The sequence below is a fragment of the Bombina bombina genome, chromosome 2 (assembly GCF_027579735.1).
Source record: "Bombina bombina isolate aBomBom1 chromosome 2, aBomBom1.pri, whole genome shotgun sequence".
In the NCBI taxonomy this organism is placed as follows: Eukaryota; Metazoa; Chordata; class Amphibia; order Anura; family Bombinatoridae; genus Bombina; species Bombina bombina.
In genome coordinates this window covers 817023396-817041523 of record NC_069500.1, presented here as the reverse complement: position 1 = coordinate 817041523, position 18128 = coordinate 817023396, and the positions used below count along the sequence as shown (strand labels likewise).

Here is an 18128-nt window from a genome sequence, read left to right as displayed (position 1 = left end):
AACTAAATTTAACACACTGATTTTAGCCATAAATGTAGCCATTTATTGCCTACCTTTTTAGGCAATGAGTTCCACGATTTTATTGCTCTTACAGTGAAAAAACGTTTACGTTGCTGGAGATTTAAATATTCTTTCCTCTAGCCTTAAAGTAAAAAAAAAACTCTTCTTCATTCGCTATATTCATATGTAACAATTACATATGTAAAGCGCTTACTGTGTCAAATTATTACCGTTTTCAAGATGTCCCTTGTGTAAACTTTTATTGTTTTCCAAACCCACCGCTGGCACTTTATTTATCATCCACGGATTAGCTACGATAACCTGAGTTATCAAAATGTCAGCATTCGTCCCTAATGTGCATGCGCGATGTTATGCAATCGTCATCAGATACGTCACACACTCTCCATCAATACAAGAGACGATCTGAATAGATTTCACAAATCACAATAGATTTCACAAAGCAGCGCTGCACTGGGAGAATATCTCTTGAAATAACTAGCATTAAATCGCTTTTAATTGTACATATACTATATACCTTTGTATGGGTAAGTGCGGTCTAAAAGGTACATTCTGCGCATGCACAAGTTACTGGAACGCAGAGCGCATGCGTACTGTGACTAAATGTGCTTTTAATGATATGCGTAAAAATAGATTGTGATTGGAGATTCGTTTGGGTAGTGAACGGCCCATAATAGGGGGTTTGGCTTCAATGATGTCAGTATGGCAATATAAAATATAATTTTATTACATTTACAGACTTAGTTTTCGTGTATAAGTAGGTAAGCACAGAAATATTAACTTTAGTGATACGAGTGTGATTATCTAATAGCGCTTAAAAAACGAAAGTTTTGGAATCCTTTAAAGTATCACCTCTCAAGTGTCTAAATTAAACAGACGCATTTTGGCTATACTTTTCTCATAGTTTAAATCCTCAATTTTACTTATTCTATATCTGCAATCTCTTTTTTTTTTAAATGGTCCCCAGAACTGCACTCCACACTCAAGATGAGGTCTTACCAGGGATTTATATAGCAACAGAATTATGTTTTCTTCCCTTGAATCAATGCTTCTTTCAATAAATGCTAGTATCTTATTAGCCTTAGAAGCTGCTGCCTTGCAATGTATTTATGTGTCATGTATTCATCAGTGATGCAAATTCAGTCATTACTAAAACAATGTAAAATGAAAAGAGCAATCAGGGAAATATATTAAATATCAAGGAAAACAGTAGTAAGCTAAGAAAACCGCAACATATCAAGGGACATTAAGGTAATAACAATTAAAGACTACCTGAGAACATGAGTCCCATCACAGATAATATACTTAGTCCCATAAGCAGTTAGTCATTTGAATAAATGACACTTAATCAGCGTAGAGATGATGCATAGGTATTCAAACATTGATAGCCCCAAATCAAGTGGAGAACAGCATGGTGAAGCATAGTCCAGAAGCGATGCGTAGGCAAAAACCGGAACAGTTCATCACTATGTCCTTGGACAAAACGTGAGAACAGGCACCGATACACTCACCCCAAATACAACAGCTAGCCGAAAACCAGAGAGACTTGTGTCACAGAAGAGCCATCGCTGTTTCAGCGTTCAAGATTAGGGCTTGATACTTCCGGTATCACGTGACTCAATGTTGCACACGTCACGTGACCGCCTGTCAGCCAATCAAATGTCTTGTTGAGCTATCACTGAGCCCACGATGCAGCCGGGGAAACCCATGTTAAAACACGATACTTCCAGCAATTATCTCGGCATCCTTTAACAGAGGCAGTAGTGGAGCAAGTGCAGGCGGATCCCAAACAGCACAAATGTGATAATGCACACCAGTGTAGATCCTTGATATCCCAGATGGGAATAATGTAGAGTGAGCCAGGGGGGGTAGGAAAGGTATGAAGCTGCAGTCAATAGCGGACGTCCCAAAGTCCACTGGGCATTAATGAAATAAAAAAAGATTCCAGCAGCCAACCATGTGTAAATCAAAGAGTGAGTTGCTTTATTCCAGGATAAAAACAACAGGACATGCTGTTAAAAGTTCAAAACATAGTCTGACCGGTTTCGGTCTCCCTGACCGTAATCATAGACTAATGAGACATTAGTCTATGATTACGGTCAGGGAGACCGAAACCGGTCAGACTATGTTTTGAACTTTAACAGCATGTCCTGTTGTTTTTATCCTGGAATAAAGCAACTCACTCTTTGATTTACACATGGTTGGCTGCTGGAATCTTTTTTTATTTCATTACTAAAACAATATCTGCTCTCTGCTGGCAGGTGCACGTGGTATGTATATATAAGAGAGTGACACCTTTTATAGCACTCAAATCAATATAGTCAAAATCCATCACCATTTAGATTTATCTTAAACTGAAAAAATAAGAGGGTTAAAACTTAACTTTTAATTATAATTTTTTTATTTTTTTATTATTGAGGTTCAGAAATATAAGTTACATACATGCAAAACAAGAGTTAGCCAATTGTACAATTATACATCACAGAATATAAAGAAACATTGTGGATGAACAACCTAGACACATTTCCTACAGAGCACCACAATTATGGAACGACCTCTCGCACACTTTAAAACCTTCCCCAAGCCTAAAATCCTTTAAGAGATCCCTCTCTACATATCTCAAAACATAATGCACCTGTCATTGTTGATTATATATTTCCTACCTGTTCTATGTTAAATTTTGCATATATTATGTATTAATATTGTTTTTGTATTTTATTGTACCCTATTGTATCAATGCAATGTTTTGTGGACCCAGGACATATTTTTGAAAACGAGAGAAATCTCAATGTATCCTTCCTGGTAAAATATTTTATAAATAAATACATTTCAGAGTACACTAATGATTATTAAATAGAGCTCAAGGGGATAAACCTCTATTTTCAAAGTAAAATATAGAAAACTTCTCTACACATGGACTTTGTATATAATAAAATAACTGGTTTGATGGAGTTACAAGATTAAAAAAATGGATTAAAGTTATTTTTTTAGCTATAGGCAGATAGACAGAAAAGTGAAATAAGCTGAATAGGGCCACTAGACATGTGCATGGCGAAAAAATTCGGTTCGGATCGATTCAGATTTTTTCGATTTTCGGTTCGGATGGATTCGAATTCGGAAAAATTTGAATCAATTCGGCTCGGATTCGTTTCGGATTCATTCGGATTCGAATAAATTCGGCTGGATTCGGTTCGATTCGGAAATTCGGTAAGTGTTAGGTGGTATGTTTTGTGTATTATACTAGTATTATGTACTGTATATTAGGTGTAACCCATAGCAGAGTGATATAACCTAATATACTGTACAATACTAGTGTAATCCATGGCCATCCGAATCTACCGAATAAATCCGAATAAATCCGAACTAATTCGGATTTATTCGGTAGATTCGGCACTATTTTAATTTGGAAATTTGAATCGATCCGAATCCCAAATTTGCCGAATTTTAAGTTAAGATGGAACACAAAAAATAGAAAGTATTATATGCCTATAATAAAAGTGATGTAGGAAACAAAACAAAAATATATATAAAATAAGGGTCAAACCTGGATGACTTAATGGAATAGAATGCAGGCAATGCCTTACTATTATATAAATATTATGTAAGTGGAGAAACCCTCTATAAGTAAAACAGAAAGGTTATAAAGTACTCACGGTCTAGAAATTTGCCTATTATATAAATTTCCCCAATCTAATAGGTAGCTGAGGCCATCTAGTGGTCATATAATGAATTAAGCTAATCTAACAAATATGAACTAGTAGAACTTTTCATTTGAATCTTCAGTGAGATGGAAAAGTTAGGGAGTAAAAACATAAATAGCAGTATCCTAAATATCAAGTAGAAAAGTACTAAGATAGGTATAATAATCTAGCATGGATCATAGCATAGACATTTTCTTCTGTGATATATTATTGTATAATGAATTACAGAAAATGCAAAGAAGCAGCAGGCAGCTGCACCAGTTGCAAAACTTTTACAACTAGTGCTGCTGCTATTTTGCATTTTCTGAACTACTGGGGAAACGTCTCCTTCCTGTGCTGGACTCCTGTCTACATTGCTATCTGATTTTGTAGACATTAGGAATCTCTTGCACCAGGCTTAAAGATGGAAGGACTGCCTAAAGAGAAAGGGTATAGGGTGATATTACATTTGTCTACAGTGAAATGGAGGCTACTAGAATTAATACTCTAGCTAAGGGCTCTAGGGATTTCCTAAGAGTCTCAGCTATGGAAGTATCATCTAAACAATTTGAAAAGTTATCTTAAAAACACTTATCTTTTGAATTGCACTCCACTACATTAGCCGATTATCATAGGGTGTAAAGGATCCCTAAGGGTTTAAGGATGAATGCTCATCCGACCGTTATGCTGGATAACAAGGAGTATTGCACAAAATTTGAAAAAGTTTTAAATAAGTGTTCACTGGATATTATTACCTTAACAGTTAAAGTGAATGTCAATTTTGTTGCTAAAGTGCCCGGTTTTTAAAAATTTGATTAAAAACAGGGGCACTTTAATTACCCAAAATTTACATTTCACTCCTGTTGTGAAAAAAAAACTTACCTTTTAATCTTTTCAGCAGCTCCAGCTTCCTCCATCCGCCACAAAGCCTCTTCCTGGGTCTAAAATGAGGAATCCGGCTTCCTCAAATCACAGTGTTGAATCAGACACTGATTCCCCCGGGGGGGAAGCCGTGATTGGAGGAAGACCTATCCATCATTTCTGACATCAGAAATGGCTTGCAACAACCGGAGGAAGCTGGAGCTGCTGTGAAGATTAAAAGGTAAGGTTTTTTTCTCAACAGGAGTGAAATGTAAATTTTGATGAATGAAAGTGCCCCTGTTTTTAATCAAATTTTTAAAAACCGGGCATTTTTGACATTCACTTTAAGTGTCTTCAGAAAGAGATGGAGGTGCAGGAACAAGAATAGACCCCGCTGGAGGCGGAGCTCAAAGTTTCACTAACTACTGATGCCGCGAATAAGGTTTTGACCGATACCTAGAGTACTATAGAGGAGCAAAGGAAGATCATGGAAGCACGTAAACACTCCAAATTCATCCGCTATGAGGATTAAAAGTCCGGTCACGTGTATAGGTGGACATGTGATCTGCAAGCAAGTGAACGTAGCGCTGGGAGAGGATCATGGCGCTGTAGAGCACACCCCAACCGGCTCCACGACTGAGTGTTCCCAGGGGGAATCCGACAGCAATGCCACCATGGGGGAAGGAGGTATAACCAAAGTTGGAAGAGGCAACAAGCAGGGTCCGCACTCACGACAGGACTGTCAGCCGAAACAATCCAGGCAAACCGCCTCCAAGACAAAGCACAACCTTCATTAGTGGTAAATATATCTAACTATGAAATTAATTTGAATGGGATTGCAGTTATGGAGATGGGGCTATCATTCTGCACTGAAAGAGACTGTGCCTTTTTCAAATTACAACAAGATTTGTTACGTTTTTTTCACACTATAAGATTAAAAATGTTTTTCTCTGCAGATAATAAGGGACTGTTACTTTACAGGATTCTACCTATGGGGGAGATTTGTTGAACATTAAGGAATTGGGTCTAAGAAATAAAAGCAAATTTGTACCTGGTACAGGAAATCCTAGCAAAGACACCTTTGCTAGTTTAGTATTGGGACTGATGTAAAAAAAACTATTACACAAATTAGACCGTAAAAGAGGTGTACAATGTAAGATTTTTTTCATGTCTGTGAGGTTGGCAATAAGATCTCTGCAAGATAATGAGGATATTATCTCTAAGCAATCTGACAAGGGCGGAGCTACCGTCATATTAGATAAAGAATATTATATTGGAGAGATCTTATCCCAGCTATCTGATGTGAATGTATATTTAAAGGTACCTCGTGATTCGAAATTTGATGTTAAGAGAGAAATTAAGGTTGTGTTGAATTGTGCTTTTAAGAACTGCATTATAAGTCAGGACACTAAACAGTTTCTAGACAAGGATGATGGTATTACCCCTGTTTTTACACTTTACCCAAAGTGCACAAATGCACCAATAAACCCCCAGGGTGGCCCATTGTGGCCAGCATGGATTCTATTTTCTTAAATATAGCCATATATTTAGATAGGATATTCCGTCCTTTTGTGGAGGAAGTACAATCTTTTGTGAAAGATACTGGCGATTTTTTGAGGAAGTTGAATACTGTACTGCTCCCAGGTGATAAATATATCCTATACATGATGGATGTTGTAAGTCTATATACATCTATCTGTTAGTCTAGTCGAATAGGGGCTGTTTGTCAAACATTGGTCTCAAGTGGGAAGTTTTCTGATTTGCAATGTACCTTTCTGATGGAATTGTTGAATATCATTTTGAAATGTGTTTATTTCATTTTTCAAGACCAATTTTTCATGCAAATCCAGGGGACAGCGATGAGTTCCAATGTCCCCGCCAATTAAGCCAATATGTATATGAATACCTTTGAGGAAAAATGTGTGTATGAGAACCCTCTGTTTATTCAGTATGGCGTTACTTGGCGGGGCTATATCGATTTTATTACAAGCACAGAGACTCCTATTTTGCATATCTTTCTTTATACTACTCAATGCAGCCTTTTAAAGTAATGATACAGAAGTGAATAAAAACATTAAAACAATACAGATAAAACATGTAGAACATAAGTAGCCAATGAAATGGGTACTTTAGAGAAAACAGAAAAAATTGACCAATAGGATGTATCATAGCTCCCATAAACTGTCCAATACGAGCCCCAACTTCCTCTTTCTTTTGCTGCTCAATTGCAGATAAGTTATATTTAAATTTGCTCCATATGATTGTTATTATATGTAAAAAATGAAAATTCTAAATTTTTTGATTGTCTTGGTAACCCAAGATTTTGTGCGGATGATCTTCATCACCCTAGATCCTCCGAATGGTGCCCTTCTTTAGATGTGGCCAATTTTATTGATTTCCAATTAAAATTTCAAAAAAAAAAAAAAAAAAAAAAAAAAAAGACTCTCGCAACAAAATGAGAGCTGAATGCCCTCGTCCCCTTCTTCCAAAAAATTCCTGTATAACTCCTGAAATTGACCCAAAAATTATTAAATTTATTGGCTCCCCTGGCTATAAAGTCAAGAAGGGCATGGATCGGGCATGGAAAACATGCCAGGATAAACTTTTAGACTCAGTTGGCCCTATTTCCAAACTTTTTGAAATTTCTGAGCAGGCTGTTTTGGAAAATTCCCTTCTTGATCCATTTTTAGTTAGAGAATGGGTTCAAAGAATCCTCTCTTTTGTTGGAAATGCTAATTCAGCAATTATTATAGAACGTAGAAAGAACATTCTACGGAAAATTGATCCCAAGATTTGTGACAATGCTAATAACGAAATTGACTCTGATGTTAATGGTCTTCTTTTTGGGGATATTTTCCTTAAAGACCTCAATAATTATATTAATACTTTTTCAAATCTTAATAAAGTCAGAACTTCAGTTCGTAAAAATTTTTATCCTAATAGTTTTTCCGACAGGGCCGGGAAAGGCAGAGGTCGCTTTCCTGGCCGCACAAACTATCAGACAAGGCCTCAATTCCAACAACAACAGTTTCAACAGCCCTTCTATCGATCTTTTCAAGACCCTTCCACCTCACAGTTCTTTCCATCCCGATCCAGACCATGGTTCCAAAGGGGTCAGCGTTCCAGAGCAAGATCTCGTCCCCCTTCAAGTAAGTCCACTTTTTCCTTCTTCTCTTCCTTCTTTCCCAGAAAATGTTGGTGGCAGACTCTCTGTTTTCGTTCAAAATTGGAATTTAATAACTTCAGACCCTTGGATACTTCAATCAGTTCAAGGTGTCCTGATAGAATTTTCCTCCCCTCCTATTCAGATCTTAAGACCTCGTCCCATTCAATTTTCAATAGAGGATCAAAATCTCGTTCAATCAGAGGTTTTAAATCTTTTTCAAAAACGGGCTATTCAAAAAACAGAATTTTCTCAAGACTTATTCATCAGCAACCTTTTCCTGATAAAAAAGAAAAACGGACATTTTCGTCCGGTTATAAACCTAAGAGAACTAAACTCCTTTATTTCCTACCATCATTTCAAAATGGAAGGAATTCATCTGTTAAGAGACTGTCTCAGGGAAAACGATTGGTTAGTTCGTTTAGACCTCACAGATGCTTACTTGACCGTCCCAATTGCCCCGGAACATCGGAAATTCCTAACTTTTCCCTGGAAAGACCAATTGTGGAGCTTTACTTGCCTTCCTTTTGGTCTTTCTTCAGCTCCTTGGATATTTACAAAATTACTAAAACCAGTTATGGCCTGGTTGAGACTCAGAGGAGTCCGTCTAATTATTTACTTAGACGACATTCTGATCATGAACCAAAGTTGTTTGTCTCTACGAGATCAATTATCCCTTACCATTCATCTTCTGGAGAATCTAGGTTTTATTATAAACAAACAGAAATCTGTTTTAACTCCTTCTCAATCTCTAATTTTTCTGGGATTCTCCATAGATACTTCCAAATCTACTCTCAGTCTACCTCCAGACAAAATAAAGAATATCAAGAAAGAAATATCTCGTACCCTCTCAGCTCAATTTGTTCCCATCAGGAATATAGCCAGGATAGTAGGGTTACTTTCATCCTCTATTCAGGCTATATTTCCTGCTCCTCTACATTATCGAGAATTACAACGACTAAAAATTTGCCATTTACAAAAAGGTTTCTCATACTCTCACTTAATTCAACTTTCACCAGAAGCCAAAGAGGAACTCTCCTGGTGGCTCTCTCACATGGAAGCATGGAATGGGAGAGCTATTTTTGGCAATTCCCCAGACCTTATCATCGAATCAGACGCCAGCAGATCCGTTTGGGGTGCTCGATGCGGTCCTTCCATCACAGGAGGAAAATGGTCTCTCTCAGAAAAGAGATTCCATATAAATTGTCTAGAACTGTTAGCGGGTTCTTTCGCTGTCAAGAGTTTTGTAAAAAACTCTTCTCCAGTTACCATTCTTCTCCGCATGGACAATATCTCTGCAGTTCGTTATCTGAACCGTTTAGGAGGTACGAAATCCAGAGACCTATCCAATATTACCAAAGAATTCATTCACTTGTGTTTAGACAGGAATATTTCTGTGAAGGCAGAATATATTCCGGGTCTTTCAAACACCGCTGCGGATTGGGGTTCCCGTTTTCTGACGGATTTCAGCAACTGGAAACTCGACAGGAAAGTTTTTCTTTCTCTCTCTCATCTCAGAGGTCCTTTCAATTTAGATCTCTTTGCTTCTCGTCTAAATTTTCAAATTCTTCCTTATTACAGTTGGAGACCGGATCCAGAAGCAGCTGCAATAGACGCCTTTCTCCAACTCTGGCCTCCTCAGGGAGCATATGCCTTCCCTCCCTTCTCGATGATTTCGAGAACGATTTCGGTAGTTCGCAGGGACAAAATTTCTCTCCTGATAGTAACTCCACTTTGGCCAACTCAACCGTGGTACCCTTCTCTTCTGGAAATGTCATTCAAACTTCCCATTCTCCTTCCTCATCTTCCTCATTTACTGTCCAACCCAGAAGGAGATTTTCACGAACTCATTCTTCAAGATTCTCTCCGTCTCATTGCTTGGTCAATTTCGGGGATTCCTGCCCTCTCGAAGGACTTTCTGAAGGAGCTAAATCTCTCATGCAAGAATCTTGGGCCCCAGGCACCCGGAAATCTTATTTTTACGCATGGACAAAATGGTCTCGCTGGTGCTTGGCTAGGAACTTGGATCCCCTTTCAGCTGATTTAAATCATATTATCAATTTCTTGTCCTCCCTTTTTGAATCGGGTTTAGCCTACAGATCTATTAATTTATATAGATCTGCTATTTCGGCTAAACACACTTTATTGAATAATTTTCCTATCGGTCAACATCCTCTCATTTGTAGACTTTTAAAAGCCATTAGACTTAAACGTCCTCCTACTCCCAAATACAATTCTTTCTGGGACGTGGAAATTTTTTTCTCTCTTTTTAAATCTTGGCCTTCCAATAACCTTCTTTCCCTAAAACAACTTTCTGCTAAATTAGCTACCTTATTATGTCTCATTTCTTTTCGTAGGGTTTCTGATGTTGGTGCTTTGGACTTTAATTCTAAAGTTTTTTCTCCTGAAGGAGTTACATTTTTCTTATCTAGAAGAACAAAAACTTTTTCTTCTTCTATTTTCTATCCTTTTTTACCTTCTGAACCTTCCCTTTGTGTGGTTAAATGTCTCAAAGAATATGAATCTAGAACTTTTCCTTTCAGATCTTCATCTTCTAATCAACTCTTTATTTCTTTTGTTCCTCCTCATTCTCCTGTCTCTAATACTTCTATTTCACGCTGGGTGAAGTGGGTTATGAAAGAAGCAGGTATTGATATTTCAATATTTTCTGCTCACTCTGTTAGAGGTTCCGCTGCTTCTAAAGCCTTTCTCAAAGCGGCTCCTTTACAACAAATTTTATTTTCTGCAGATTGGTCCTCGGACTCTATTTTCAAACAGTTTTATTTCAAACCCATTCTTCATCCAGCTAACAATTTACTTATTTAATATTTGCTTTAAACTTGCAAAATAGGAGTCTCTGTGCTTGTAATAAAATTCCGATTATCCTAGCTTGTGAAGGTATAATCTAGATTTTATTAAAGACACAGAGACGAGTATTTTCCCACCTCTACATGTACCCTCCCATTTGTTGTTTTATCATTATTAACATTATGTTTGGTTTCAGTTACCAACTAATCATGAAGACTTATTGAAAAGTGGTTTCATCCCTCTTCATTCGTCTCTACAATCAATCCCTTCAAATCCTCAGAAGTTCTTCTCCAAGTTCAAAGAATCCTGGTTTTCTGCTTCACCTCAAAGTTTTGGATTTAAAAGAAGTCTCCTCAAGTCCTTTTGGATTGCTATTTTTCTGTTGGTTCTCGTTTTCATATTGGAACTGGTTTCTGTTGTTTGTAATCTCTGGATCTTCAGCTTCAAGCAAGAAAGAGGAAGTTGGGGCTCGTATTGGACAGTTTATGGGAGCTATGATACATCCTATTGGTCAATTTTTTCTGTTTTCTCTAAAGTACCCATTTCATTGGCTACTTATGTTCTACATGTTTTATCTGTATTGTTTTAATGTTTTTATTCACTTCTGTATCATTACTTTAAAAGGCTGCATTGAGTAGTATAAAGAAAGATATGCAAAATACTCGTCTCTGTGTCTTTAATAAAATCTAGATTATACCTTCACAAGCTAGGATAATCGGAATTATATTCTTTGCATGTGGGAGAGCGACATTGGGACCCTTCTTGAGTTTGTGGCTGGCTTAAATGGGTCTACTAGATCTATTAAATTTAAAATCACTTTTAGCAAGTCACAGATTGATTTTTTGGATACCTCTGTCTTTAAGAGGTATAATCTGCTTTGTGCAGATCTTTATAAAAAAACAATTGATCGCAAAAATTTGGCTAGTTTTGATAGTGCTCCTCATATCTCCCTATTGAACTCTCTACCCTATAGCCAGTTTCTGAGAGTGAAAAGGATTGTTTCTGATCCTATTCTGGTGGAAGAGAGACTTAGGGAAATAGGTAAATTGTTTGTGAATAGGGGTTACCCTAAGGAACTAATAGAGAGCAACATGGCTAAGGTTTTGGCATTGGATAGGGATAAATTGTTAAATGACACTAAGGTTATAGGCCAAAGGAATAAGAACAAGGACCTCTGGTCTTTGTGATACAATACAATAAACAGAGTCAACTCATACAAAACATCATCAAGAAGCACTGGTATATCCTGAGGGAATGTAATCCTCTAGTTACAAAGTTCAAGGAGATACCCATGACTGCCTATAGGAGGGCATTGTCTTTAAGATACTGCCTCATTAGAAGTGATGTGGACAGTGCTAAGTCTAGTAGGACAGGGTATATTACTAGTAAAAATAAGGGTTGTTACCCTTGTCTGGGCTGTTTCAGCTGTAGTAATATGATAAAGGGCCGCCAATTCGTACATCCACATATGGGGGTGAAATTTGATATCAAAGATTATTACACATGTAACTCAGATTTTATTATGTATCTAATTAAGTGCCCCTGTGGGGTTTTTTACATGGAGAGTCCACTAGAAAAGCTAGAGAGTGTATGAGCCAACACAAGTCTAACATTAGAAGAGGGAATGAGGAGGCCCCCATCTCTAATCATTTTGTAAAGGCAGGACATCAAATCTCCCAGCTTGTTTCATATGGGAGAGTGGAGAGACCTAGGAGAGGGGGCAATAGAGAGCTTATTCTTAAGAGACAGAAGGCTTTCTGGATTTTCAAGCTAGATACCCTACACCCTAGGGGTTTGAACAGTGACCTAGATTGGTCCTTGTTTTTGTAACTTATATTCCCTAGCCAGCCATGTATTTGCTCGATTAAGATAATTAAGAGATTTTTATTTGTAAGACTTAAAACTTGAATTTTTGCTCAATCTTATTCAGTTTTTAACTTGTATCATAAATGGTAGGTTTTGTATATATATCATTATGTATAAGGAGAGGTAATTACATTTGCCCACCAGTAGGTGGTAGTATTTGGTACTGACAGATATTTGATACACCTGTGAATGTATACACCTGGAGGGTATAAAGGAAGTGAAGGTGAACATAAGATGTTATACACATGATTAAGGGGTGAGCCCCAAAACGTTGTGTCTGTTTGTTCTCTTGTCCTAATAAAAGTTTTGCAACTGGTGCTGCTCCTTCTTTGCATTTTCTGGACTACTGGGGAAATGTCTCCCTCCTTGCAGCAGGCACAGTGTTGCTGGTTGTGCTGGACTCCTGTCTACATTGCTGAATAATGAATTATGCATAAAGAGCAATGTTAAGCTCTCATCTACAGCCCCGGATGCTGGCCGCAATACAAGAGCAGGGAATTAAAAGAGGAAAACAACAATAATATATTATATAGCCCCAATTGTGTATGCGTTCTTGTATTTCTTATAGATCCTACACACTAAGTGGTATGAAAAAACATAATATATCTCTGGATAGAGCTAAACATTAAGATTACATACTAGAGAAAAAATAACAATGTGGAACTGTATTATACTCCTAGAAGAACATCCTAGCTAAGTTTAAACATATAGAAGTAAACTATGTCGCCCTCTCGTGCAAAAAGAGAATCCCTTATTCAAGCACTCTTTGATGTAAAAGAAAAGGACTCAAGTGGAATACCAATATAAAATAGCATAACTGAACCAACCAGACATCTTAAACCATATAGTACATTTTAAACAATAAACTTGGAAGCCTCCAAGGTCTGTGTAGTGAATAAGAAATACAAACTCAAGCCAGCCCGGTGAACTTTGTCATCAGGATACTGTCCTGTGGGCATATATTCGTTATGTGAATTTTAGATGATTCAGTGGGGCTGTAAATAAAAGTCCCATGTTTTAACAGAGTAAAATTAACAAACTAACGCCTAGATTTAGAGTTTTGCGTTAGAAGGGGTGCGTTAGCTACGCGTGTTTTTTCCCCCCGCACCTTTTAAACAACGCTGGTATTTAGAGTTCTCTGAAGGGCTGCGTTAGGCTCCAAAAAGGGAGCGTACAGGCATATTTACCACCACTGCAACTCTCAATACCAGCGTTGCTTACGGACGCGGCCAGCTTCAAAAACGTGCTCGTGCACGATTCCCCCATAGGAAACAATGGGGCAGTTTGAGCTGAAAAAAAACCTAACACCTGCAAAAAAGCAGCGTTCAGCTCCTAACGCAGCCCCATTGTTTCCTATGGGGAAACACTTCCTAAGTCTGCACCTAACACCCTAACATGAACCCTGAGTCTAAACACCCCTAACCTTACACTTATTAACCCCTAATCTGCCGCCCCCCGCTATCGCTGACCCCTGCATATTATTATTAACCCCTAATATGCCGCTCCGTACACCGCCGCCACCTACTTTATACCTATGTACCCCTAATCTGCTGCCCCTAACACCACCGACCCCTATATTATATTTATTAACCCCTAATCTGCCCCCCCCAACGTCGCCGCTACCTTACCTACACTTATTAACCCCTAATCGGCCGACCGGACCTCGCCGCCACTATAATAAATGTATTAACCCCTAAACCGCCGCCTCCCGCCTCAAAAACCCTACAATAAATAGTATTAACCCCTAATCTGCCCTCCCTAACATCGCCGACCCCTAACTTCAAGTATTAACCCCTAATCTGCCGACCGGACCTCGCCACTGCTATAATAAATGTATTAACCCCTAAAGCTAAGTCTAACCCTAACACTAACACCCCCCTAAGTTAAATATAATTTAAATCTAGTGAAATAAAATAAATCTTATTAAATAAATTATTCCTATTTAAAGTTAAATACTTACCTGTAAAATAAATCCTAATATAGCTACAATATAAATAATAATTATATTGTAGCTATTTTAGGATTAATATTTATTTTACAGGCAACTTTGTATTTATTTTAACCAGGTACAATAGCTATTAAATAGTTAATAACTATTTAATAGCTACCTAGTTAAAATAATTACAAAATTACCTGTAAAATAAATCCTAACCTAAGTTACAATTAAACCTAACACTACACTATCAATAAATTAATTAACTAAACTATCTACAATTATCTACAATTAAATCAACTAAACTAAATTACAAAAACAAACAAACACTAAATTACAAAAAAACCACTAAATTACAAAAAATAAAAAAAGATTACAAGAATTTTAAACTAATTACACCTACTCTAAGCCCCCTAAAAAAATAACAAAGCCCCCCAAAATAAAAAAATGCCCTACCCTATTCTAAAAAAAAATGTTTACAGCTCTTTTACCTTACCAGCCCTTAAAAGGGCATTTTGCGGGGCATGCCCTAAAGAAAACAGCTCTTTTGCCTGTAAAAAAACATACAATACCCCCCCCAACATTACAACCCACCACCCACATACCCCTAATCTAACCCAAACCCCCCTTAAAAAACCTAACACTAAGCTCCTGAAGATCTCCCTACCTTATCTTCACCACGCCGGGTATCACCGATCCGTCCAGAAGAGGCTCCGAAGTCTTCATCCTATCCGCCAAGAAGAGATCCAGAAGAGGCTCCGAAGTCTTCATACTATCCGCCAAGAAGAGGACATCCGGACCGGCAAACATCGTCATCCAAGCAGCATTTTCTATCTTCATCCATCCGACGAGGAGCGGCTCCATCTTCAAGACCTCCGGCGCGGAACATCCTCTTCTCCCGACGACTAGACGACGAATGAAGGTTCCTTTAAGGGACGTCATCCAAGATGGCGTCCCTCGAATTCCGATTGGCTGATAGAATTCTATCAGCCAATCGGAATTAAGGTAGGAAAAATCTGATTGGCTGATTGAATCAGCCAATCAGATTCAAGTTCAATCCAATCAGCCAATCAGATTGAGCTTGCATTCTATTGGCTGATCGGATTTAGAGTCAGACCCTTTCCTGACTGACTCTAAATACCAGCAGGCGGCCAAAACCAGCGTTAGGACCCCCTAACGCTGGTTTGGACGGCTAACACAGAACTCTAAATCTAGGCGAATGAAAGTGTGATAAACCCATTGTTCAATCTTGCATATGGAAATGGGGGTTTCAAATACATACAAGACGAATGGTGTTGATTCAGGATTCTCAAAAAATTGTGGTCGCCTGCATTGTCACTGCTAAAAAGTGCACAGGGTATCGTATCATGGTGGCTGGTGATACTTGTATATAGAGTGCAGCACAGTCAGATGGTTTATAAGTGAGGGTCCAATTATTGCCGAGCCTTTGCTGTACGTTTTTGTGTCCCCATTATCATCTGTAAAAAAAGTTCCCAGTGGGGATGATGGCGCTGTGCTTTTTAGAACTTGTGGTTTGCTAGTTAAAAGAGTTTTCTTTGTGCCCGTTGATAAGACTGTAGTTATTAGGTGGTATTTTGCTGATTCGAGTGGCATTGCAAGACATTGGGCTGAATGTTCCAGATGTACATATATTTGTTTGGTAGGCATAGTGCGGTGGTTGTGCGGATCATCTTGGGCATCTATAATTAGCCCCCATTCCTTATGTATAGCCAAGTGAGTGCGTGGGGAGGAAAGCGTTTTTTCTGGAGCCTGCTGCATATTCTGGTACCCATTTGTTTTGTCGTTTGATGAGTCCGATCTAAATTCCTTTTCAGGCAATTTCTGTGCTAAGGGTTCAGCATAATCTTTGAAAGCTCTAGGCAGATATTTTTGGTAGATGTTGTACAGTAGACGCTCTAGCTTGGAAAAGCATTGGTCCAGTGCTTGCAATGAAGTGCTCTCCCACGCGGTCGCAATATTGGTACTCTCCATTTGTAAAGGAGGTAAAAGATTCCAATTTATTAGTCTGTTGGCTTGATGCTCGAAAGTTGCCTTATCCGGTGTTGTAAAATAAATGCTCAGTAAAATAGATGTTAGCTGTCAGCACTGGTAACCCGGTATAGCTGGGGGGGTATGCGATCTAATCATGGTAGGCTGCCGCCTTAGGCCCTATATTTCTGATCTATAGCTCTGGTTTCATTAAAACAGCTAAAATAAGTTGGTATATAGCCATAGGAGATGGAGCAGCTATATCTTGGTTTGTGCTAATAAAGCAATCGCTGTGAAGTCTCAAATATCGGCGGCTTAGTGAGGATTCTGTCAGAGTTCCCAGAAAATGCATCCTGTCACTAGAATTATGTGTTAATATATTTATGTAGAGTTAGTGATGTGGGAGGTCAGAGGTTTAGGGGTTAATGATTTAATTTAGTATATTTCGTTGTGAGGGGCTTGCTGTTTAGTGGTTAATAGGTTTATTAAAGCGGCGGTGTGGACGGACGGCAGATTAGGGGTTAATAATATTTAATAGTGTTTGCGATGTGGGAGGGCTGCGGTTTAGGGGTTGACAGGTTTATTATAGTGATGACAATGTCGGGGAGCGGCGGAATAGGGGTTATTAAATTTTAATAATGGCAGCGAAGTCCGAAACGGCAGATTAGGGGTAATAAGTATATTATAGTGTTTGCGATGCGGGAGGTCCTCGGTTTAGGGGTTAATAGGTAGTTTATGGGTGTTAGTGTACTTTTTAACACTTTAGCTATGAGTTTTATGCTACAGATTTGTAATGTAAAACTCATAACTATTGACTTTAGATGGCGGTATGGATCTTGTCAGTATAGGGTGTACCGCTCACTTTTTGGCCTCCCAGGCAAACTCATAATACTGGCGCTATGGAAGTCCCATTGAAATAGAACTTTTTAAAAAGTGCGGTACTGACGTTGCGTGACGGCCAAAAAGGTGTGAGGTACACCTATACCTACAAGACTTGTAATAGCAGCGTTAGGGAAAAAGCAGCGTTATGAAGCATAACGCTGCTTTTTCACTCATAACGCCAAACTCGTAATCTAGCTGTAAGCCTTTAGCTCACAGAAACATTGACTTTTGAAGTGGGCGGTAAAGCACAGGGTATTTCAATTTAAATCTATATTTATAAGTAAGTTATAGCACATCTTCATTACAACTGATTAAATAAACTCCATCTAAATTATCACCAACATTCCGGGAAAGTTTACTATCACTTTAAGGTAGAATTTATTATTATCCAAGAATAACTAGTGGACTGCAGGTATACTTAACTATTAATTAATACCAGTCAAAAATGTATAATCATCTGTATCATATAATTTGCATTCAATCTGTTTTGAAAGTGCAGTTTAGCTTATGGAGTCTTTTTTCAGTACAACATACAAGATTGTTTAAACTTACCCATTGGTGTGTTGGCATTTGGACAGACCTCTTTTAATACAGTTACTAGTCCATCATTTTTGAGTTTCAAGTACTCCACAAGCTTAGGACAATATAAAGGGAAAAAAAGACATCAGAAAACAAGAAAATATATTCAGTCATATTATCTTAAAGAGACACAGTATTCAAATGCTTATTTAATCAATTTTATATAGTTTTTCTATGGATATTTTTTTGCCAGTGTTCAACGTCACAATAAAGTAAAAAGGAACTCTTTTTTTATAATGGGAGATTTTATTTTTTCAGTTAACACTAATATAATCCATGATAGCATTCTGGGGAGCACATTGCATAATCATATAGAACCAGCAGTGGGCAGCACTAGGTATTATTATTT

General features: G+C 38.0%; 1 protein-coding gene across 1 annotated transcript in view; it reads right to left on the bottom strand.

The window, feature by feature from the left end:
- Nucleotides 1-18128, bottom strand: part of LOC128647313 (tyrosine-protein kinase ZAP-70) — a 55770-nt gene that overhangs the window by 22140 nt on the left and 15502 nt on the right. The window contains exon 4 of the mRNA XM_053700097.1: nucleotides 17753-17834. Coding sequence (XP_053556072.1) covers nucleotides 17753-17834 — 82 coding nt within the window. The remainder of the gene's footprint in view (nucleotides 1-17752; nucleotides 17835-18128) is intronic.